General features: G+C 42.1%; 1 protein-coding gene across 1 annotated transcript; it reads right to left on the reverse strand.

Annotated features, from left to right (window-relative positions):
• Positions 1-11,773: 11,773 nt before the first annotated feature.
• Positions 11,774-13,446, reverse strand: LOC147502153 (putative FBD-associated F-box protein At5g50270). The gene has a single exon (XM_086603855.1). The coding sequence runs from the start codon at positions 13,273-13,275 to the stop codon at positions 11,845-11,847; it is 1,431 nt and encodes a 476-aa protein (XP_086459981.1). The 5' UTR covers positions 13,276-13,446; the 3' UTR covers positions 11,774-11,844.
• Positions 13,447-22,356: the final 8,910 nt, after the last annotated feature.

Here is a 22,356-nt window from a genome sequence, read left to right on the forward strand (position 1 = left end):
CTCGCCGTCACCACCAAGAGTTTCAAGCTCGCCCCTACAGCAGAGGACGTCCCAGAGACCGTTTCTACTACTAGCTTAAGCGAACAACACTCCTCAGATCGTGACAATGCTAGAACCATTCACATGATTACCTTCCCCGATGATTCCGTCACCTCATCCAGAGAGAAAAGACCTCGTGTCGGTGCTCTTCAGGAGGTGTATCATTTTACTTCCCAGGCAGCACACGCTCCGTGCAGCTCAGGTTGCAATTCCGAAGATATCATTTTCACAGAGGCCGACCTCAACAAGGTCTGCCTTCCTCACAACGATGCATTGGTCGTCCACGTCAATATTAGCGACTGGACAGTAAAGCGCGTCCTGATCGACCCGGGGAGTTCGTGCGACATTTTATTCTATCACACCGTCCAAGAAATGAGTTTTCCCAAGTCAGTTCTTATAGATCCGATTGCTCCCCTTTATGGGTTCAATGGCTCCAGGGCCGACCCTATCGGTGACATCATCCTTCCAGTATCCGTAGGGTCTAAAGAGGACAAAGTCAGCTGCAATACACACTTCAGTGTTCTGGACATCAAGTCGTCCTATAATGCCATACTAGGACGACGGTGGATCCACCAAATGCAAGATGTACCGTCCACATTGCATCAAGTTCTCCGTTTCCCAAGCCCCAGAGGAATGATGGAGCTGAAAAGCAATCAACTGGAAGCATATCATTGTAACCAAATCTTGTCAGAAAGTAGGATTAACAGTGGACCAATCCACACAAGCAACGAGCCCACCAGTTATACCATGGCCAACGACCTGCTTGCCGAGGTCAGAGCCAATGCATCAAAACAGCACGCTGGGGGCTCCAGTAAGAAGATGCAGTTGTCTGTTTCCACTCCAGAAGTCAGCCCAACCATTGTCGATCCATCAGGACGGATCCGAGAAGTCGCGTCAGTTGTTGTCAACACAGCAGTCACGACCCCAGAGGTCACCTCCACTATTGTTGCCCCACCAGTTAGCATTCCAATAGCCTCACCGCCATGTGTCGCACAACAAATCTCAATTCCGGCAGTCACTCCAGCCCCTGCTGTCATGATCACAGAGGCCATTCCAGCCCCTGTTCTCGTCACCAAAGACACTGATCCAGCTCGGGCGACTACTTTCACTCTCCCTCAGATCGCTAAAGTATCACCATATGAAGAAGCATCACCACCCAAGACAACACCTCAACAGGTCGACAGAGAGCGAGTGAACTTAGGAACTGATGATGATCCCAAGTTTGTATATGTAGGGGCTAACCTTGACCCTACACTCAAGGCCCAACTTGTAAACTTTTTGGCCATGAATAAAGATGTTTTCGCTTAGTCGTATATCGATGTACCCGGAATCGATCCCAACGTAGCATGTCATTGATTAAATGTAAACCCCAATGCTAGACCAGTTCGCCAACGACCTCACCGCTTATCCTTGCGGTTTCAAAAAGCCATTAACGACGAGGTCGACAAACTCAAGCAGGTCGGTTTCATCAGAAAGGTCGACTATCCAGACTGGATCGCGAACATTGTCGCGGTCCCCAAAAAGACTGGAACAGTTCGCCTATGTGTCGATTTCACGAATGTCAATCACGAAACCCCAAAAGATAGTTTTCCCCTACCTCGTATTGACCGACTTGTCGACCAGACCTATGGGTATGAACTTCTCTCCTTCATGGACGCGTACAGTGGATACAACCAAATCTCACTCGCTGAGGAAGATCAAGAGAAGACCTCGTTCATTACCGAGCAAGGAATTTATTGCTACAACGTTCTCCCGTTTGGCCTTAAGAACGCTGGAGCGACATATCAGCGTCTAGTAACAAACATGTTCCAGGACATGTTAGGAGAGACCATGGAGGTTTACATAGACGACATGGTCGTCAAAAGCTAGAAAGCAGGCGAACACCTCAGTCACCTTGACCAAGCGTTCTCCAGATTGCGCCGCACTCGAATGAAGTTGAACCCAGAGAAATGCTTCTTTGGAGCGTCCTCCGGAAAGTTTCTAGGATATCAGGTGTCACAGCAAGGGATCGAAGCCAATCTAGACCAAATCCGAGCGTTCTTAGACATGCCTGATCCACAGACAAAGAAGCAGATATAGAAGTTGTCAGGCATGGTCGTTGCACTCAACCGATTCATATCCAGGGGGTCAGACAAGTGTCGCCTGTTCCTACAACTCCTCAAAAAAGACGAGCAGTTCTCATGGAACGATCAATGCCACCAAGCATTCGCCACTCTCAAAGAATACCTCACCACGCCTCCCGTCTTAGCCAAACCAATAGATGGAGAGACACTGGGGCTATATCTGGCAATATCAGACTTCGCCATCAGCTCAGTTCTCTTCAAAGAGGAGCACAACTCAGAAAAGCCGATCTACTTTACAAGTAAGACGCTCACGCCAGCGGAAAGGAATTATTCTTTCCTTGAAAGAGCCGTACTTGCTTTGGTGTATTCGGCAAGAAAATTCAGGCCGTACTTTCAAGCACATCCGATCAAAGTACTGACCGACCTCCCCTTGAAGAAGATCTTCCACAAAGAAAACAAGACTACTCGTATGGCAGTATGGGCCGAAGAACACGGTGAACACCACATGGAGTTTGTACCTCGCACTTCTCAGAAAGGTCAAGTCATCGCCGATTTCCTAGCAGATTTCCCTGTTGAGGACCCACATTGGGAACCAAAAATGGAGCTCGCAGACGCAAAGGAATGTGTCAAATCAATCTGGTCTCTCTTTGTAGATGGCTCTAGCAACCATGGAGGGAGTGGCATCGGGGTCGTCTTAGTGTCCCCCGATGGAACTATGGTCGAAAAGTCAGTTCAACTCAACTTCGCATCTTCCAACAACGAGGCGGAGTACGAAGCGTTGATCATGGGCCTTCGTATGACACTACAGCTCGGTGTGCAAGAACTTCAAGTCTTTAGTGACTCGCAACTGGTCGTTCGCCAGATTGCAAAAGAGTACACTACCCATGAAGGTAACCTTTCGAAGTATCTTCAGGTCGTTCATCATTTATTGCCTTCTTTTAAGAAATCTACCATACATCATTTTTTGCGTGATGAGAACCGTCACGCAGACAGTCTAGCTTACTTAGCCACTCAAACACCGAGTTGCATTCCACGACAACTCCTCATTGAAGTAGTCGACCGACTGCACTGTGCGAAAGCATGCCCTAGTTATAACCGATCTGTTCCCTCTCTCCGAAGATCAGTTGAGTCAGACATGGATGCAGCCTATCATGGACTACATCCACCATGGCACACTCCCTGCAGAACGTGCCAAAGCAAGCAAATCCTATATCAAGAACGTCGTTATTGCTTATTGCACAATAAGTTGTTCAGGAAATCTGCTGGTGGACCACACTTGCGATGCATTACTCCAGAGTAGGGCCAATTGATATTTGCCGAAATCCATGAAGGAGAATGCGGAAACCATGCCGGAGGTCGCTCTTTAGCCCACAAGGCAATTTCCCAAGGCTACTTTTGGCCCCGTATGCAGATCGATGCCAAAGCATACGTCCTCAAGTGCTTAAAATCTCAAACATTCAGCCACAACATCATTCAGCCCGCTGGCGAGCTGATCAATATAGCAAGCCCATGGCCATTTCACATGTGGGGTATGGACATCATGGGACCATTCGTCCCACAGAAGAGCACTGGTTTTCGATTCGTCTTAGCTGCAACAGACTATTTCACTAAGTGGGTCGAGACCATTCCTTTAGCACATGTCAAAGAATCACATGTCAGAAACTTCATCTAGACTCACATCATCACCAAATTTGGTTTGCCACATACACTAGTGATGGACAATGGACCCCAATTCAAAGGCAGAACAGTTAAAGAATTCCTAGCCAAGTGAAGATAATTCATGCATTTTCTACTCCACAATACGCTCAGAGTAATGGTCAAGCAGAAGCCAGCAACAAGGCCATCTTAGAAAATTTGAAGAAAAAGATTGAAAAGAATAAGAACTAATGACCGAACCAGTTGGAGAACATCTTGTGGGCTCATCGCACCACAGCTCGGTCCAGTACAGGCGAATCTCCATTCTCCTTGTGTTATGGCATAGAAGCTGTCATTCTCACCGAGCTGACAGTCACTACGACTCGGTCCGAGCTCGTCGAGATGGGACACAATGATTCTGTTTTAGCACGAGAGGTCGATTTGCTAGAAGAACGACGTGACTTAGCCGCCATCAGAGTCGCATCTTATCAGCAAACTCTGAAGAACTCCTACAATAAACGGGTGCATCCTCGATCTTTCCAGCCTGGCGATCTAGTGCTAAAAAAGACGCAAGACGACTCCAAATTAGCCCCTACATGGGAAAGCCCATACATCGTAGAACACGTTGTAGGCAACGGAGCATACTGGATAAAAACTCAAGATGGGAAATTGTTACCTCGCCCTTGGAATACTTATCTGCTGAAAAGATTTTATCAATAAAACCATTGTTGTTGTATATTCCGTTTTTCAAGCACTGTAAGTTCAAGGTTAAATTTCTTATGTTACCTAGTACAAGGTATTCCATTTACTTGCATCAAAAAGTCATACAGTTAGATCGTAAGCACCGACCCAAGATATACTTTACCGATCCAACACGCCAAATGAACCATACGCTCTCATGAACATGAACGCTCTCCGTGAGCAGACAACTCTCTGGAGCTTACAGGCTCCATAGCCTCTCCAATTCTTGTCACGTCGAGGACCTATCTTTCTAGGATCGACTAAACGAGAACGTTCTCCGTGAGCAGACAACTCTCTGGAGCTTACAGGCTCCATAGCCTCTCCAATTCTTGTCACGTAGAGGACCTATCTTTCTAGGATCGACTAAACGAGAACGCGACTCTGCGGAGCATGACGACTCTGAGCTTTCACAGCTCCATAGCCTCTCCAATTCTTGTCACGTCGAGGACCTATATTTCTAGGATCGACTAAACGAGAACGCTCTCCGTGAGCAGACAGCTCTCTGGAGCTTACATGCTCCATAGCCTCTCCAATTCTTATCACGTCGAGGACCTATATTTCTAGGATCGAGTACACGAGAACGCTCTCCGTGAGCAGATAGCTCTCTGGAGCTCGTAGGCTTTACAACCCCCCCCCCTAGAGCCTCGTTTATCGACAACACCCTATACTCCTAGAGTCGACCATACGAAAGCGTTCTCCATGAGCGTCACGCTTATACAAGCCCACACGCTCTGCCTGAACATAGCATTCCTTTGATTCTTACTTCTAAGACTCATCGCAATACACTTAGGGAAGAACTCTTAGTTCTAGACTCAGATTATCTAGCATACTCCTAACGTCTCTTCTCTTATAACATGATCAACAAGAAAGACAACGCTAATCACAGGCAAATCATGTTTCTAAACTAAATCTCAAGCTCCTCAGTTATTTTAAGCCACATGCATAATAAGCAGGACGCTAGCTATATAAACAAGTAAGCAAAAACGTGCATTCTGAGCACAACCAGTAGCAATATGTGACCAACCGCCACAACAGTTACATCCACCGATCTGCTGGGATTACCCAGAAAATCCAGATCGGTGTCTATTATAAATTTAACAAAGTATCGAACTGCCACTTCCGTGGAAACCAGTTCTCTGTACCAAAAGGACGAACTGCTCAGGCAAGCCTGAAGACACAACTCTATTGTTAACTCTCATATAAGAGAGGAGAACGCAAACAATACTTACAATATTTTGCTGACTTGGACAAAGGTAGATCGCATCATCAAATATCAGTCAAGATATGCTTATCTTCCGTGCCGCTACCGGTAGAAAGCGGTGTGCTGCGCAGATCTCAAAGATCACGCCGCATACCTTGCCCCCGCTCCTGCGATTATTAAACTTTCTTCGTATGGCCATACTTCTCGTCCAGAGCGGCAAATGCGAAACAGGCTCTGGTATACGCCTCATGTGCTTTGCGCGCCACCTTTTGGCATTTTTTAGCATAAGCAGTCACTTCAGCTAGTTCCCTTTCTAGCTCAGTCATATCAATCACTAATGCAGCATTCTCGGCAGCAACATTCTGGTACTTGGTGGTCATCACTTCTAGCTTCCTCTTGTCAGCTCCCCACGCAACTCGTATACACCCCAGCTCGAAGTGAGGGTTATCATCAGTCTCGGTGTTTTGCACAACATCTTTTAATTTATCATACCCTGCAAGAAACTTAACGAACGAAGTTAAAGAGCCAGATTGCCCTGGAAACCGATGCAACAACTTAGCGTGTCAGAAACTCACCAAACAAGCGGCCATGTCCATCGTCCCCAACAGCGTCTCCATGTCCTCATCTTTCACCTCTGCCTTGTCACCATCCAATACGATCCCCTTCAGAACGCTAGTCGCTATGGGTGCCGAGTGGAAGCTAACCTGAGCGTTTCACCATACGCTTCTTCCCCGTCTTCCCCATGTAGTAGAATTCGCTCCCCACATCCCCACCTCGCGGGGATCGAACTCACCAAATGACTTGGCGACCTTTTGCCCCAAGTTGTTACGCTCCGCGAAAGATGACGATCGGTTTACCGCCGCCCGTTTGGGCGACCTAAACACAATGCCGCCAGCTGGATGACCAGCTCTCCTAGGTCGTTTGTGATCCTTGGCTCCTACAGCAGTAACCTTCCTCTTACCACGATCACCATGCACATGAGGATCAAATTCCATCTCCTCCATTATCAGAGGCGACATCTCCCTCATACTCCCTTCTCCTCTCACATATGGGTGACACCTTGCCATGGTCAAACCTAAGAACAGAGATACTACTAAATGAGTTACAGTTATACACCAAATCCTTCTCAACGGAGTAGCACTCACAACGAAAAATAAACGTACCTGTAGAAGCAGCGACGAGGGTAGTGCACAGCGATAGGGCAGAGAAGAGCTAAGACAAGAAGCCAAGCAAATGCCTTTTGGTGTTCTGCGAACATTTTATTTAATATAAAACGTCTTTTCCCTAAGCGCCTCATAATTACCTTGAGACGCCAAACGCCATCTGCCCGCCATCATTATGTCCTTTGAACCGCTCGTTTTCTTACACGTGTCACGCACATGAGGGAATATTGCCGTCTGCGGCACTGAACACAACACAATTTGTCCTGCTCTATGTACGAGAGCCCAGCGATCTGGTGGCATCATTCCGAGCGTCACCAAACAGCTGAAGACAAGTTAACAACAGGACGCTCATACAAGCTTACCAGTTATTGGCAATGCAGTTATCACCGCAGCACAACAGCCATGCATAGTTATAGCAGTATCATCATTCGTAAACACAATCAAGCAAGCGGCACACACGCACAGTTTAGAAACAAACAATAAACATGGCATATAAGCATACAACGACCTGTTCTAATAGACCTGAACTACCATTCGTTCTTTAGCCGAGTTGCTGAGACTACTCAGGAAATCCAACCCGGCTAAACAATCTTCGTCATCACATGGTTACCCCAAACCAGAACGGGGTACCAAATCGTTCACAGTAATAACACATAAACACAAGAAGACGAACTGCCCAGGTTACCCCAGGAAACCAGCTCTATTGTATCACAGCTTATAAGCTGATAGCATAACAAAACAAATTTACAGCTCGTCCTCTCTAGGCACAACAGTTAATTCTCCAGGCACGAGCGATTCATCAATTTCAGCATCCCTCCCATCCACCACAACCGACACTCCATCAAAGTTCAAACTCATTAGCACATCATACGCAGCAGCTTCAGCTCGCGGTACCACGGCTTCTGGAATGATCACTGAAGAAGCAAGAATGCCACCAACATCTCTTTCCACTTGTTCCACTGAGGTACAAGACATCCAGCGTGCTTGCTCCTCCTTCAGAGCCTTATAGTCCACTTCCAGCTCCACAAAATCAGCATTCAAGTCATCATAGGCCTTTGTGGCGTCCTGAGCAACCTTCTTGCAGTGTAAGGCATAATCGTTCAGCCTTCCAATTTCCACAGTCGCTGCCAGAACATTCTCTTTAGCTCCCTAGTTTTTGCCTCAAATTCTTCCGGCCCGGTATCTTTCAAAGATCTTGGTCGACTTCGAGCTTGATGTGCTTTCTTCAGGTCTTCCAGTTCCTCGCGTTCTATCTTCGCGGCCTCCTGAACATTTTTCAGCTCGTCGGACAGCTTCTCTATCTGCATCCGCAAACTGAGCAATCTCCTTCAACTTCTGAAACCCACTTACCAGCTGCAATTACACATATATGATTAATAACCAAATCATAGCAGCGTGTATAGGTGAACAGTTACATCAAAAGAAGACAAACCCGCATACCAAACATTGCGCAATTTCCATTCGCTTCAGGTTATCAGCTAGCCCTTTCTCATCCAGCTCTCTACGGTTGCCGTCCAGAGCTATCTGTTCTAATAGACAGGCTGATACCTTACTCGACCTGAAGCTACAATCACTTCGCTTCACAGTTCGTTGCGCCCCATGGTCGTCCAGATACACAAACTGTGCCTCTAGGTCGTCAGCAACCACAACAGCTTTTCCACTCGCTTTGCGGGGAGCCTTTGCTTTTGCCAGCGGACTGGGTTCACGCCCCCGTCGAGACAGACTAGGCCCCGCCCCAAAAGTGGCCAAGTCCATGACCTACTCCGGTCGCGCCCGACTCCGGCGAGCAACGGTAGCCCCAGCCAGACCACCATCAGAACCGCCCCCTGTGCTTGGAGCTTTCCCCAAGAGCGTGCCGCGCTACTTTCGCAACTCGGACAACGTCTTGCTCAGAGGCGTCACGTCGTCTCTTCTCCGACCTGCTCCTTGCACGAGGGTTGAAGATCACCGTTTCCAACTCTACAGGAGCATCGATCGAACCCCCTTCAGGTCGGGAGCTCGACCCACCAGCCCCTGAGGCACCACCTCTAGCAGGTCGTCTCGCGCCGCCATGAGCCCGATTCCTATCTTCCCGCGTTACCAAGTCACTGTCGACGCTCCTCCATCACCTCTCGCCTTTGTCCGACCTCGAGCTCGGTCTTTTTGAGCTTTTCTTTTTTCCTGGATCGCAGGCCCACCCCTTTCCACAAAGAAATGAGCAACCTCGGGCAACTTCGCTTGTTTTTCTGCTTGAGTCAGCCACGCGAACCTCTCTATCTCCCCACGATCAGTTCGCGTCTTCACAGAAAAATCTACAGACAAAGCAAAAACATGGGCCTGTTAGAATAACTATCAATTGTTAAGTAAAGCGACAAAAGAAAAATATTCCTACCCACTGGATATGTTACAAATCCTAGTTTGCAACCTACATCCGTTAGTACAGTAGTTGCCAACTAGCAGCAACGGCCTCTTCGTCCAGGCCTCGTTGCTTACATCGTCGATCACAGCAGAACGCGTCGTCATTATTTGTAAACTAAAGTTCAAATTACCAGATCGCCTCACAACATAATGCTCAACTATGTCGGATACCCCTATGTCGTATTCCCCACTCGCATTCAACAGGTCAAACACCTTAAACAATCGCCAGGTGTTACCAACGAACTGACAAGGAGACTTCCAACAATGAGCAAGGAAGTCACACACCAGTTTTGAGAACGGTAGTTGCATATGCGCTCTCAGTTGGCCCTCACAGATGATTACCCCCCATTCGGCGGGTTGTACTCTTCACTACGTACATTTTCACTCAACTGTGGCTCGTATATCTCCAGGTCAGGAATGTTGATCTCATAAGCTGCCCTCAGTTTGGGGAACGAGCTCGCAGCACGACGATCTATCGCTCTAAGGGGCAACTCACTTGATGACGACATCTCCCCTCGACTTGACGTACTGGCCACGACACCTTCTGACCCAGATCGAGTGTTACCCTCATCTACCCTAACTTCCTCATCCAACTCAGTCTGAATGCCAACACTCACCGATTCTTCGTTATCATCCTCATACTCTCCACAACTTAATGAAACCTCACGAACCTCTTCCGATCGAGTGTCATCAGAATCAGACATTATAACGTTTCTTTTTTATCAATTACTCAAGCTTAAACCTTACAACCTAACACTGGCCTACCTACTTAACAAATCACACTTGAACGAGAGGAAAGCAAATTGAAAATGAAAAAATAACAGCAGCAGAAGCACTCACCTGAGAAACCCTAGCTTGCGTTTTTGCGGAGAAGGAAACAGGAAATACCTTTTTGATTGTCCCAAATTTGATTTTGTACAAACCGCCCATTCAGTTACCAAGAAGTTATGATTACAGCCTATGCCCTAGCCCGCACACGTGTTCCAAGGACCTGTCTTTTCAGGAGTTCCGAATAACGCGGCGACACGTCTCTTTACCAACTGCTATGATTCTGTCACGTGCCACTCACGGACTACCTTCCCTTTCCCGCCAAATCAACATGCCACATGATTCAAAATTTACGGCATCCCAGTCGGATCGTCCACCACAGCTCGCTCATGCTCCACACCTTCTTCCGTTTTTCTCTCAGCAGATCGTTTCCACGGACATAAACAATCTACTGAGAGGGGGCTGTGTAGGGGAGTAATATCCTCATTAAGGAATATCGCGCACACGTGAAGGATAAGCGAACTCAGGACATCGACCTCCAAGACCGATCTGTGAGCAGCTCCCTTGTGAAGACATACGCGCGCAGCATAGGCAAACCCAAGACACCAACCTCCAAGACCGATCTGTGAGCAGCTCCTTTCATGTAGGTGGTACGAACAAAGATGTCTCAGTACGAACAAACGGCCAGAGACAGAACGCCTCAGATAAAGTCACCACCAGGGGTAATCATTACCAAAATCTTACTTGTACTTTCCACCACCGGAAAATAGGGACTACCGCGCCAACTCCCAATCAGCACACGACTTATACTAAAACCAGCCCAACACTCATTCACAATCTCCACCTTACACGTGTGCAAGAGATACACGTGTCTCTAAGATTGACACTTCCACAAGCCTATAAATACTACCTACTTGAACTACGTGAGACCTGATTCCTCTCTCCCCTGAAAAACCAAGAGAGGATAAGTAGGCAGCTCGCTCATCAGTGAACTCGGTCTCTCCAAAAACCTCAACCCATTCCCCTTTCTCTTCACTACTTCTAAAGGAAAACCAAAACACCCCTTTACACTTACAAAGTCGATCGAGACTTTATTTCTTTGAAACAGACTCTGAAGCGTCCAGGCTTTTAGATCGTCACAGCTGCCATGCGGTTTATGCACAGATGGAAACATGTCCAAAATATGCTACAAAAGTTTGTCATCACTCCAATTTGGAGAGAAGCAAACTTCTCTGCTGATGCTGCTGCCAGAAAGGGAGTTACACTTACAGACAACATGGGAAGAACATATCTTGGTAGACCTTTATGGATTAGAAGATGGGAGCATCCTGCTAGTACCTACTATAGATTTAGATAGTGCTTTGCACTTTTTTGAATCTTTGTAAAGACCTAGTGCTGATTCTAAGTGAGATGTGAACTTGTCACAATCCACTCACACCATTTTTTTTGTTCTTTTTTTCCTTTTAATACAATCGAACAAGCTCACCCAGCAAAAAAAAAGGCTTTATTTCTTTGAAGACTATGTCAGATCAGATAGCATTAGCAACTTAACATATCAACGATCAAGCTGTAAGCATGAAAAGTGATTTTACCGTAGAGAAAGTACTGCAAGATACTACAAATGACACGATTATATTAGATATTAATATATGTGGAGTCATGACTCAAGAATGAACAACAATAGAACAGAACAATAGCTTTAATAAAAAAATTCCAGACAGAGGATTCCAATGAAGACAAGTATTTTGTTGTTGTTGTTGTTGTTGTTGTTGTTGTTGTTATCAACTCACCATAACAACTAACTATTCTAAGATGTACGCACTCAGAGTATACAGCATCAAGCTCTTAGCATGAAAAGTATTTTGACCCTTGCTGATGCTGTAGGTAGAGAAAGCATCTGATTGCCAAACATCTCTAGCTTTTTCTCTCTATGTCCTGAGGATGCCCTAAGGGTTCTCACTGCGATATTCTCTAGTACAATTGCAAACTTCAGAACAAATTCTATAAACTTAAGTTCATCTTCACAACCTTCAATTCCCCAGATCTCAAGAGACTTAAGACGATCAATGCATGGGAACAACTTTCCCCAGTCTTCCTTGTATATCTGATTTATTCCCAGTACAAGGGTTTCTATGTAAGGAGAGTTCCTTAGCAAGTTACAAATAGGACGGTTACAAGAAACACCTGACCATTCAGTAATGCCTAAACACTTTAGATTATAAAAAATAGGCCACAGCTCATCCGGCGGCATATCTCGAGACCGTACTTCTCTTGACGACTGACCAGATAATTCGATTGTTGTTGCATTATTGAGACTTATAAATATGTTATTCAGCAATTTGGGATGTACTCCTCCATGTGAAAATTGAAGTCTAGCTTTAACTAGGGAGAAAAGGCAATGTAGAGAATAATCTCTGTGCGGGCTACCTTTCAATAATAGTGATACGAGTTTTGGAGTACATAACTTGATCTTGCAACGACTTTTGTCCTCAGTTTCTATCACCAAGTTCACAAGTTGAGGAGCCGAGATATTTAGAATATCAATATTGTCAAGAACACAGTAACTTAAGCACAAGTTTTCCAACATAGGGCAACTCATAACTACTTCTCTGTTTGAATTGGATTGAGGAAGTGTAGCACATGTTAGTTTCAAAGTTTTGAGTTCAGGAGCCATACACATTGAACCAGGAAGTTGTATGCCTTCGCGCTTCTTATTACCATGATAATTTAACTTGAATACAGAGATTTCCGAAGTAAATATGAAACGGGGCAATACATTGAAAGGAAGGGAATCAAAATCAAGAACGACCTCCTTAACTTGTCGTTTAATTGCAACCCTTATCCAGTTAAGAATTTGATCAAAATAATCACATGATCTGGTACAAGATAGATGAAATCTTTCTATATCACGGTCTTCTCGGAGTAACAAAAAATTGTCCACGAATCCTGCAAACCTATTAGTACCTCTTCTAGATTTCCACAAATAGTGGCTAAAGTTTAGATAGGGATGAGTTTTCCACAATGGCATCCATCTTTTTGAAAGAAAACTTGTCGCGATGACTTCTTGCACGTTCAGAAAAGAGAGGATTTTATAAAGTAGTGAATCAGGTAAAGTGCTAATCTTATCTTGTCCATTGCTAGAAAGAGAAGTTCTTCGTCTCTTTGGTATTGAAGGCACACCGTAGTAGTAATCTTCTTCAGATTCGGACTGTTCATAAGAATCATAAGACCCAGTATAGCTTGGAGAAGACGAACTATCAATACTCATGGTTCAGAGACTAAAACCCTCAGAAAAACCTTTGGGGGATATAAATATGTTAGTATCTCTTGTACGCTGGTATTTTTATAGGTAACTAATGGAGGTTTCCAAATTGATTAGAACATCGACTCATAAAGAGGTTAGTAGTGGGTTTTGAGGAATTAAAACAGGCCCATTAAATAAGAGTTTGGTATTAGTGATAATCCCACGGTTTCAAGTGGTGTCAAATGGGCCCACGGTAATCCTCATGCTTTGAGGGGCCACCAAAGATTGGTAATTTAAATCTCAAAGAACATCGCTTGGATCTTATGAATTTGATTCTGAAATAAATTTAAAACATTAGTTAAAAATGATAAAATCAAATCGCGTTTTAAACCTTCAAACTACTAAAAAACTTGTTAAAGTTGTATTACTAAAAGATCAATTAAATTCATTTCATAAAATATTATAATTAAATTATACTTGACAAACTTAATTAAACGTTTTTAAGTGATTTTTAAGATATTAATATTAAAATAAACTATATTGTAAAAAAAAAATTATTAAAATATATGTAATAAATGTTGAGGCCCTTAAATGGGGCATTAAATTTCAAAGAGGCCCTTTGGTATTAGTGATAATCCTCATTTTGGTTTTGGGCAACCAAAGGGCCATTTTGACACCCCTATTTCAGCCCACCAAAGATTGGTATATATGCTTGGAGAATCATTTCACTTGGATTCGTTTTGTTATCGACTTGAAAGCAAGTATATCTACTACCTATTCTTTTTATCTTGAATAAAATATATATCTACTTCTATTGATGTTGACTGTCAAGTAATATATCTGGTTCGATGTAACCGTCGGCTCTTTATTGTGAAGTCTACGTTAGTCTTGAGTGTAGAATTTAAATATATTGGTGTATTGTTAAAGTGCGTCTAGTCTCCCTATATTGTCTACTTGAACAGTTATGTTTGATCTGGAATTTTTGTCTAATGGAATTGGTATTCTTTGTTGATTTTATAATATGATATGATTGTGGTTGTGTATTCATTTACTATGGTGTTATCTGCTACATGTTATGCCTATATGTCTAGAAAAGTTATGTGATATATATATATAGTATTGGAATGGGATGAGTTCGATATTTGAGATGAGTAGGTGACTATGACTGTTCAATTACAGTTGGGAAGTGAGGTTTTACACCATCTACTAAGTTAAGTCATTTTCTTAAGGTTATACTAAAGTGTTTTGGTTACCACGGGATATATGAAAATATTTGTGCGGGTATAACTATATTGAATTACTTTCTCATGCGAGATTGGGTGTTAGTAATAATTTGAAGTTTAAATGCCGCTTTGGTGACTCTTATTTCCTACAGCAGTATGTGTTAATGTTTAAGCTAAATTACCTCTTGGTCACTTTTGCTAATTCGGTGTATTCTTTTTATTTTATTTAAAGTAAAAAGATTAATTAGTAGGTGATATTTGTTGGGGGCGTGATTTTTACGCTCTTACAGATTTGCAGGTGTGTGTGATATTATGCGGCGGAGCGACGAGTAAAGGCTTGAGACATTATTCGATTAGAGCTTGAACTATTTGTCTTTATTTCTTCTTTGAAACAAAGTTTCAAATAAGAGTACAGATGATGATCGATTTTATGTGAATTTGTGATATTCAATTAGCTCTTTTGATGCGTCAAAGGTTTGAACAAATTATCACCCTAATTAATGATTTCACCATGCAGAGTATTATAGGAAAAGTGGCTTTATACTGTTTTATCATTACTGGCACATCCAAAGATGAATTTGAAGTTGATAAACTCGTTAGTTACATGTTAAATCGAATGTCAAATTTGATTTAACCAGAAGTTACTTGATGGTCTGTTCAACGAACATTAATGTGTCGAACCTTGCAGTTTGTAAATCTTGCTTCATTATTACATACCTTCCTATGATTAGTTTAATTTGCTGATAATCACCAATATAGAAGAAGTATACTAGATACTAGATTTTGGACCTAGTGCATACGCATACGACCTCTTCGACCTTTTTTAATTATTTTTTTTAATAATTTCATTTCAAAATGAATTTTTTTTAATCCAAAAAGGTGAACTAGTATCAAGTCAAGCATATACACGCTCACCTTTAGTAATGACAATTTTAAAATTGGCTCATCTAGGGGGTAAAACTAGTTAACCCTAAAAAAAGGGTGAAAACAATCAACAAATACACGTACAATAATGACAATTTTAATTGTTTTTAAAAAAACTTTTACATGCCCTCATAGCTAAAGTACCAACGCTCTATAATGTGAAAAACCTTTGTACCATGGACTATAGCAAAAAAAAAAAAAAAAACCCATAATTTAACGTATAAAATTTAATGCTTAGATGTCCGCGAAATTAGAAAAAAGAATAGGAAATATTTAGAAGAATTAATGCAAGATAATGAGCTAATTGTTGAGTATCTAAGTTTTAACAGCTTTACAACTTTAAAATAGCATCAGTGGTCTTAGTTTTCAAAGTGTTAGTAATTTTAGAAGCATTATCTTTGTCCAGGCCAGTATCTTCACCTACATTTGAGTGACTCCCTTGCATATGCTGCCATACTATTATGCATAAGGTTTTTAGTGGATATATTCTATTTATGAATTTGAACAGGACATTGAAAGCCTTGAGCTCTACTTTAGGCATTGATCGAGCTTAGATGTACAACACCTTCAGATTAAGACAATGTTGAGTTAAGCTTTTTCTTGCCCAGTCGTCATCCTCAAACCAAACTCATCCCCTACCCATATCACACTGAATTTCAGAGTGAGTAGTAATTAATTCCTCGGGCCATATACTCACAATCATATTTCTCACTAATACACATTCTTCTATTCTAACATATTTGTTACCGAGTCTTGAGTGCTTCCTAATATTGCTAGCTACCATTCTCCATGTGTTCCATACTTGGTTATATATTCTCCACTGCAAATTTGTTTCAACTTATTGTGTCTTGTCCAAATCACATACACTGCCAACGTTTCTGCACTTGTTAACTTCTTCAATAATTCTCTACCGCTCAATCATGTAATACGTGCAATTGCATGACTAAAATAATTATATTGCATATATGCATTACATATAGGAATTGAACACAAATTGAACTCATATTGTCTAGACTATTTGTACTATCAAACTTAATGGCCTTGCTACACTCACATCAAACTCTATTATCTTGAGAAAAGAGAGAGAAACATATCATGACATAACAGGATTATAGAGTATAGTTTACTTGCAAGCATTCAAAATAGATGAGAAGGTGACAACATTATGTTTTATATTCAGTTCATGCATTTTGTGGAAAAGTCCCCAGATACACAATCGCTCCTGAGATTCTCCTTTAATTTGGTTTCTTCCTTTGAAGAATGTGCTTTTTCAGCAACTAATCAAACAACATCTTAACCATGTCGTCATTATTGCTCTCCTTTCCTTCATTATCATTTTGGAGAACCATACAAATAGATGGATCATTCTCTAACTCGATCATCACTAAATTAGTTTCAATTTGGTTGTGTTAAGTACTACATGTCAACCTTACAAACTTTAGAATTCGTGGACCAAGTTTTGTTACTCCGTGATGATTCCGATATACAAAACTTCCAATTATCTTGTGATCGACACTGTGATGTGGAGCAATCATTAACTGGATTATAGTTGCAGTTCAACGACATATATACATCAACAATCTCAGTATCAAGTTCCATAGTTTCTTGACTTCCTAGTTCAATGCAACTTAAAACTTTGAAATTAAGTCATGCTCTATTTCCTCTAGTGAAGTAGTATTGAATTATCCTATTTTGGAAAATTTGAGCTTAAAATACTGTAATATTGGCCCTATCAATAGTCTTATCATCTGTGCTCCTCAACTTCAGAACTTGGTAGTAGTAAATGAGTACAACAGGAAGTCTTGCAAGATCAAGATGTCTACTCCAAAACTTGTATCCTTAACTCTCAAAGGTCGTCTATTTAAGGATTGTTCTATAAATAACATGTCCTCTCTAGAATTGTTGCACACAGCTTGGAGTGTGTATGTTGAATTCCCAAAGAAACCACCCTTTTGTGTGTAAAGTGTAAACCACCCCACTCACATGACCGTAAAATATATGTGCCTTTGGGAGTCTAGGGAAGATGCATGGTCTATAATGTCCCTAAGACCCAATTAATGTGATCTGATGTAATGACGGATAACATCCTTACAGCCATGAGCATCTGAACTCTGAAGGAAACGCTTTTCAGTTATTGAATCATAAGCAACCTAACACAATTGCCATACAATAGATATTGATTATTGAAAAAAATATATATAAATACGGGTTAGCATTGATTTCCAAACAATACAAAAATGCTTCGTTGATATTTCACCATTTTTAATCTTGCACATTTCAAAAGCTAAAATCTATTTCACGCTTATGTACTCAATAAGTCCCTGCATAAAAAATAAAAATAAAACAATTAGGCAGAAATTGGTATGGACTTAACTTGGTACCCAACTGTATTCTCATAAGTTTCCCACAAATATAAGGAACGCTAGGGTCATTAGTAAGTTGTACGCTATTTGGGAAAAAAATCCTTTGTTTCCTTAAATCCTTTCCTTAATTAGTTAAAACACTTAATAAATTTAATAATGCAGTGCGTTTTTGAATCTGAACTTCTTGTGCAGATCATACCAATGTTTTCTATCAAATTAGACCTTTTTAGTAGGTCTTTTCTTATCAATTCATGGCGAATAGGATTGGTTTGCGACCATACTTGGTAGTTTCCAAATTGGACTTAGAATTACCTATTTTTTAGCAACGTTTTCTATATGGTTGCCAATTAGAACTCTCTTGCCCAAACATGGAAAGTAGAAATACAATCAAACTCTTTAAGGAGGTTCCACGTGGCATGGTAGAGAGCATGATAGAAAGCCATCTAGGAGAGAGAAAACTATTTTTTAGCAAGTTTTTTTTTTCTTTGGTAAAATATATAGGAAGTAGAAATACACTCAAACTCTCCAAATAGGTTCCATGTGGTATTGTAGGCTATTAGAAAAAGACTATCTCTCATATTAGAGTGCCACCTAGGAGAGAGAAAATCCTCCCTTAGAGGTCTCAGTTTCTAACGTAAATCATCATTACACCTAGACCTAGACTGACACGTCTTCTTATGCATGGTCTTTTCAAGTACGTGATATTTTCACCCACCCTAAAATGAAGCGGTTTCTATCCAGTTTAAAAAATGCCCACACCCTCACATGTGCCATACACGTGTCACCGTTCTCTCTCAGCAGATCGCTATTTCGAATATAGCGACCTACTGAGATGGGGTTGTGTGAGGGAGTAATATCCACAACCAATGGATACCAGACACGTGTCCAACACATATAGAACCACTAACCGACCTCGTATCCTCGTCCTTAGAGATCGCTTCATAGTGACTCGAATCAGGCAAGCAACATACTCAACTCGCTCTCAGAGCGACCTCACCACCAACCGATCTCACACATTCGTCCTGTGAGCTCACTTCAAAGGGACTCGAGTCGAGTGGGTGATCTCATCCAGAAGCGACCTACATAGCACTCACTCCTCTCGTTCCGCAACGGCTTATAACGTATGTCTTTATTACCACCATCAAGACCGGAGCTTCGGACATGCTTCATGATAAATGTCCATAACTCACCATCAAGGCTGGCGAATGACCTGAAGACCTGGATCTGACCTGACGCGGGAATGCAAGAGGCGCGGGCACCTTGCCTATGTAAAGAGGATGAGGAACTACGTCTGACCTGATTCAAGTTTCCCCCTAGAGAGAGAACTTGATACGTAGGCATTTCGTCCATACGAACTCGGTTAAACCCAATCACAAACACCATCTTCCCCCTAACTGCCTACATTTGTAAGGTCAACGAAATATAACCTTTACAATGGTAATAAAAAAAAAATAGTAATCAGAAGGTGAGCAGGACGATGAGTAGGAAAAGTTATTGTTAATATATAGAAGATGAGCAGCACAATTCGATTGCTAATAGAATTTGCTCTAATAAGTTAACTATGTGATGCTTGAATGTAATACTTGTCCGGACTCGGCCAAACTTGTAGTCGACAATTGTGTAGTATAATATAATATTTCCCGAGGGAAAGCTCAATTTTGAAAACACTTGCTCACTGAAATTTGATGAACATCGTATCCTGTTGAGGACTGTTTTCTGTATAATTAAAAGGGGTACGGGAAATCTTCTAATCTTCTCAAAGATGTTTCTGATTCGCATCTTGGTGACATACATGTATTGTTGGTAGTTAAACTCCACAATGACGCATTAACCACCAGTTATCTAGCAAAATTTTCATCCATGAATTGGGTTTTGCTATATGATATGATGCTTGGGCTGTTGTACCTTTTAAGGCATGCGAATTGGGCTCGAAACTTGATCGACTGAAAGGTTTCTTTTTCTCTTCTCGTGTCTAGGTAAAGCTTTAATTTAGCTATAGCAGCAGAAACCAAGTGAGTTTAGAAGTGGCGATGAATTGGGTTTGCTATTGTCTCGTGAAGAGTTTTAGTGGAGAGATGAGTCTACGTGACAATTTTAATTGATCCACGTGGGAGAGCTTTGTTATAAGAAATTGCCACCTAGGATTGATTTTCCACCTCAGCTGTACATAATCTCTTTTTGTTCATGTAATTGCTTATATATTAAGAATCCTTTGCTCCATCTTTGCTTGGGTTTTATACTCTCAAATATCATTTTGATAATGTGATCGATGATTCATATATGTCAGCCTAAGTGGAATAATAACATGTTAAACCAAAATTAGTGCAAGTAGTACTTGATCTAATGAACGATCCATATATGCCTTCTCATCTTACCTGCTTCCTTCTCATCTTTAATTTCGGAATGTAATGTATTCTATGTAGCTAGAGACGGAACCTAGACAGAGAACACAGTAAATTTTTTCACTAATGGACTCCCTATTACATATTGCTCGTGGTAGTGTAGGTATAGACAATTTTTAAAATTTTTCTCTAATTCCCTATTATTGCTTGTGATAGTGTTACTCTCATGAGCTGTTATACAATTACGTGACCTCAGTGATGAGGTTAAACCAAAGCTAAAAGTGTAGCTCAAAATCTACTGTGCAGCCCTCGATCGGTTTAGCTAAGCAAGACATTGAAGGTCTTCATTCCTGGTAGTTAGCCGACTTAGCCCTACGTGTATCCATAGTCAAAGCTTGAATCTGCCGACCTTTTCATTCTTGCAGAGAAAACTTTGTGTCGGCGTGCCGCACAACCCGCACTTAACATAGTAGCTATACGATAGGGTCCATTAACGCTACAAGAAAATGGGCCTTTAGCCACGGATGACCCGGAACATTTGCCACGGCTCCAAGCTGTAGAATCATTTCCTACAGTTGGTAGCTGTTGGTATACTTATAATAGATGTAGAATGACGTAACACTATTTGGCTACCTTTCTCCACAGTCATACCCGTTGGTATTCCCACAATTTGGACCGTCGGATCTAATCTTGATGGTATGTGAAAGGTGTGGATTTTAACCCACAGCAATAAGTCGACGGGATAGCTAGAAAATTGGTCCAAAAGTTTGGGTGCGGCGCTCCAAAATTTCCCTCTCCCAGAAAAAACAGATAAGGCTGTTTGGTAACCCTGGGAATTCTCACGGTTAACTGATTTTCGTGGGTATTACCATTCTCATGGGCTGTTTGGTAAAAATAACGGCGGTGAATTAGAATTCCCGTGAGAATAGGACTACCACTTTCGGCGATACTCGAAGTCGCACCCATTTGTGTGAGAAACGGGAATAAGATTTTGGGGGAATTCTCTCAAAGTTAGTTGTGGGGTTGTCACGTGCCTATAAAACCAACTCAACTCGTCATTGTCGTCACTATTCAATCACTCGAGGTAACCATTCTCATAATAAATTATGTTTTTTTTTGCCGATTTTAACATGTCTTCTTCACTTCGCTTGCTACTTTTAACATTTTGTGATCAGTAAAGTTCTTTTATAACGAAGATTTGTCACTTTTATGGGCTTTTTGTTTCGTGTTCCCATATATTCTACGACTTGTATTTTCTTTCTTCTCCCAACCAATCCACCTGAAAAAATGCAGACGCAGTTTTCTCTATAGCGAGCAAGGATGACTTTGGTTTCAAGTCAATATCCATACAAGCTTTTGTTGGAATCTCCAAGTGTATTTCAAAACACTTGTGTGTTGTTTAGTCCCACATTGGTGAACCACCACTAGGATGTGAGGTATATGAGGTGATCCTCTAGCATAAGGGCGTGCCCTTAGGGCACAAAGGCTTTTGTGTTAGGAGGGAGGACTCACCCAAAGCCACACACGCGCTCGCCCGCCCGCCCCGCACCGAGCCGAGTCGAGTCGCGTCGCGCTCGAGCTTGGGCTGACTAGTGGGTAGTGGATTACCAATTGCCTAAACTTTTTCTTTTTGAAGAAGTTTCGGTTGGAGTCCTACTTCCAGTTGGATTCTGTCTCATAGCTAGAGTTCTACTTCGAATTGGTTTTGTGAAACCGACTTGGAGAGGTGTCCTTCTCCCTCTATGATAACCGATCATACCTCTATATAAACACTGCTGTGTTCATAGAGAGAGATCAATCATAGAACAGAGAGAGAGAGAGAGAGAGACGCATAGAGAGAGAGAACTCGTGTATACCAGAAGTCGTGCTGGTGCTGTCTCTATACATCAGCGAAACAGAACTCGTGGATTCTGTCCCTTCATCCTACCCTACACGAATCAGAGAAACAGATAAGTCTTTAATTGCTTTATTCTTCTTCTATTCTCTTCTTCCTGTCAGCCGCCAGAGAGAGTTATATTGCTGTTCTAGAGGGTAGTCTGTTCTAGTGCAAAGTCAGGCTACTGTTAACCATTGAATCCTGTGAGGAAGACGCCACTGTTGCCTTTCTGCACCATTGGAAGGGGTGAAATCTTTCCTTAAGGACAGCCTAATCCGCGCCTTGGTTATTACCTATTATTCTGTCCTTGTCTTCTATTGTTTTCTTTTATCTGCATACAACAATCTTAAAGAAAGATCAAGATGTCTACACCTGTT

This window comes from Coptis chinensis, chromosome 4 (genome assembly GCF_015680905.1).
Source record: "Coptis chinensis isolate HL-2020 chromosome 4, ASM1568090v1, whole genome shotgun sequence".
NCBI lineage: Eukaryota > Viridiplantae > Streptophyta > Magnoliopsida > Ranunculales > Ranunculaceae > Coptis > Coptis chinensis.

Coding starts and splice junctions, on each gene's coding strand:
- LOC147502153 (XM_086603855.1), bottom strand. CDS start 13,275: ATGAGTATTGATAGTTCGTCTTCTCCAAGCTATACTGGGTCTTATGAT.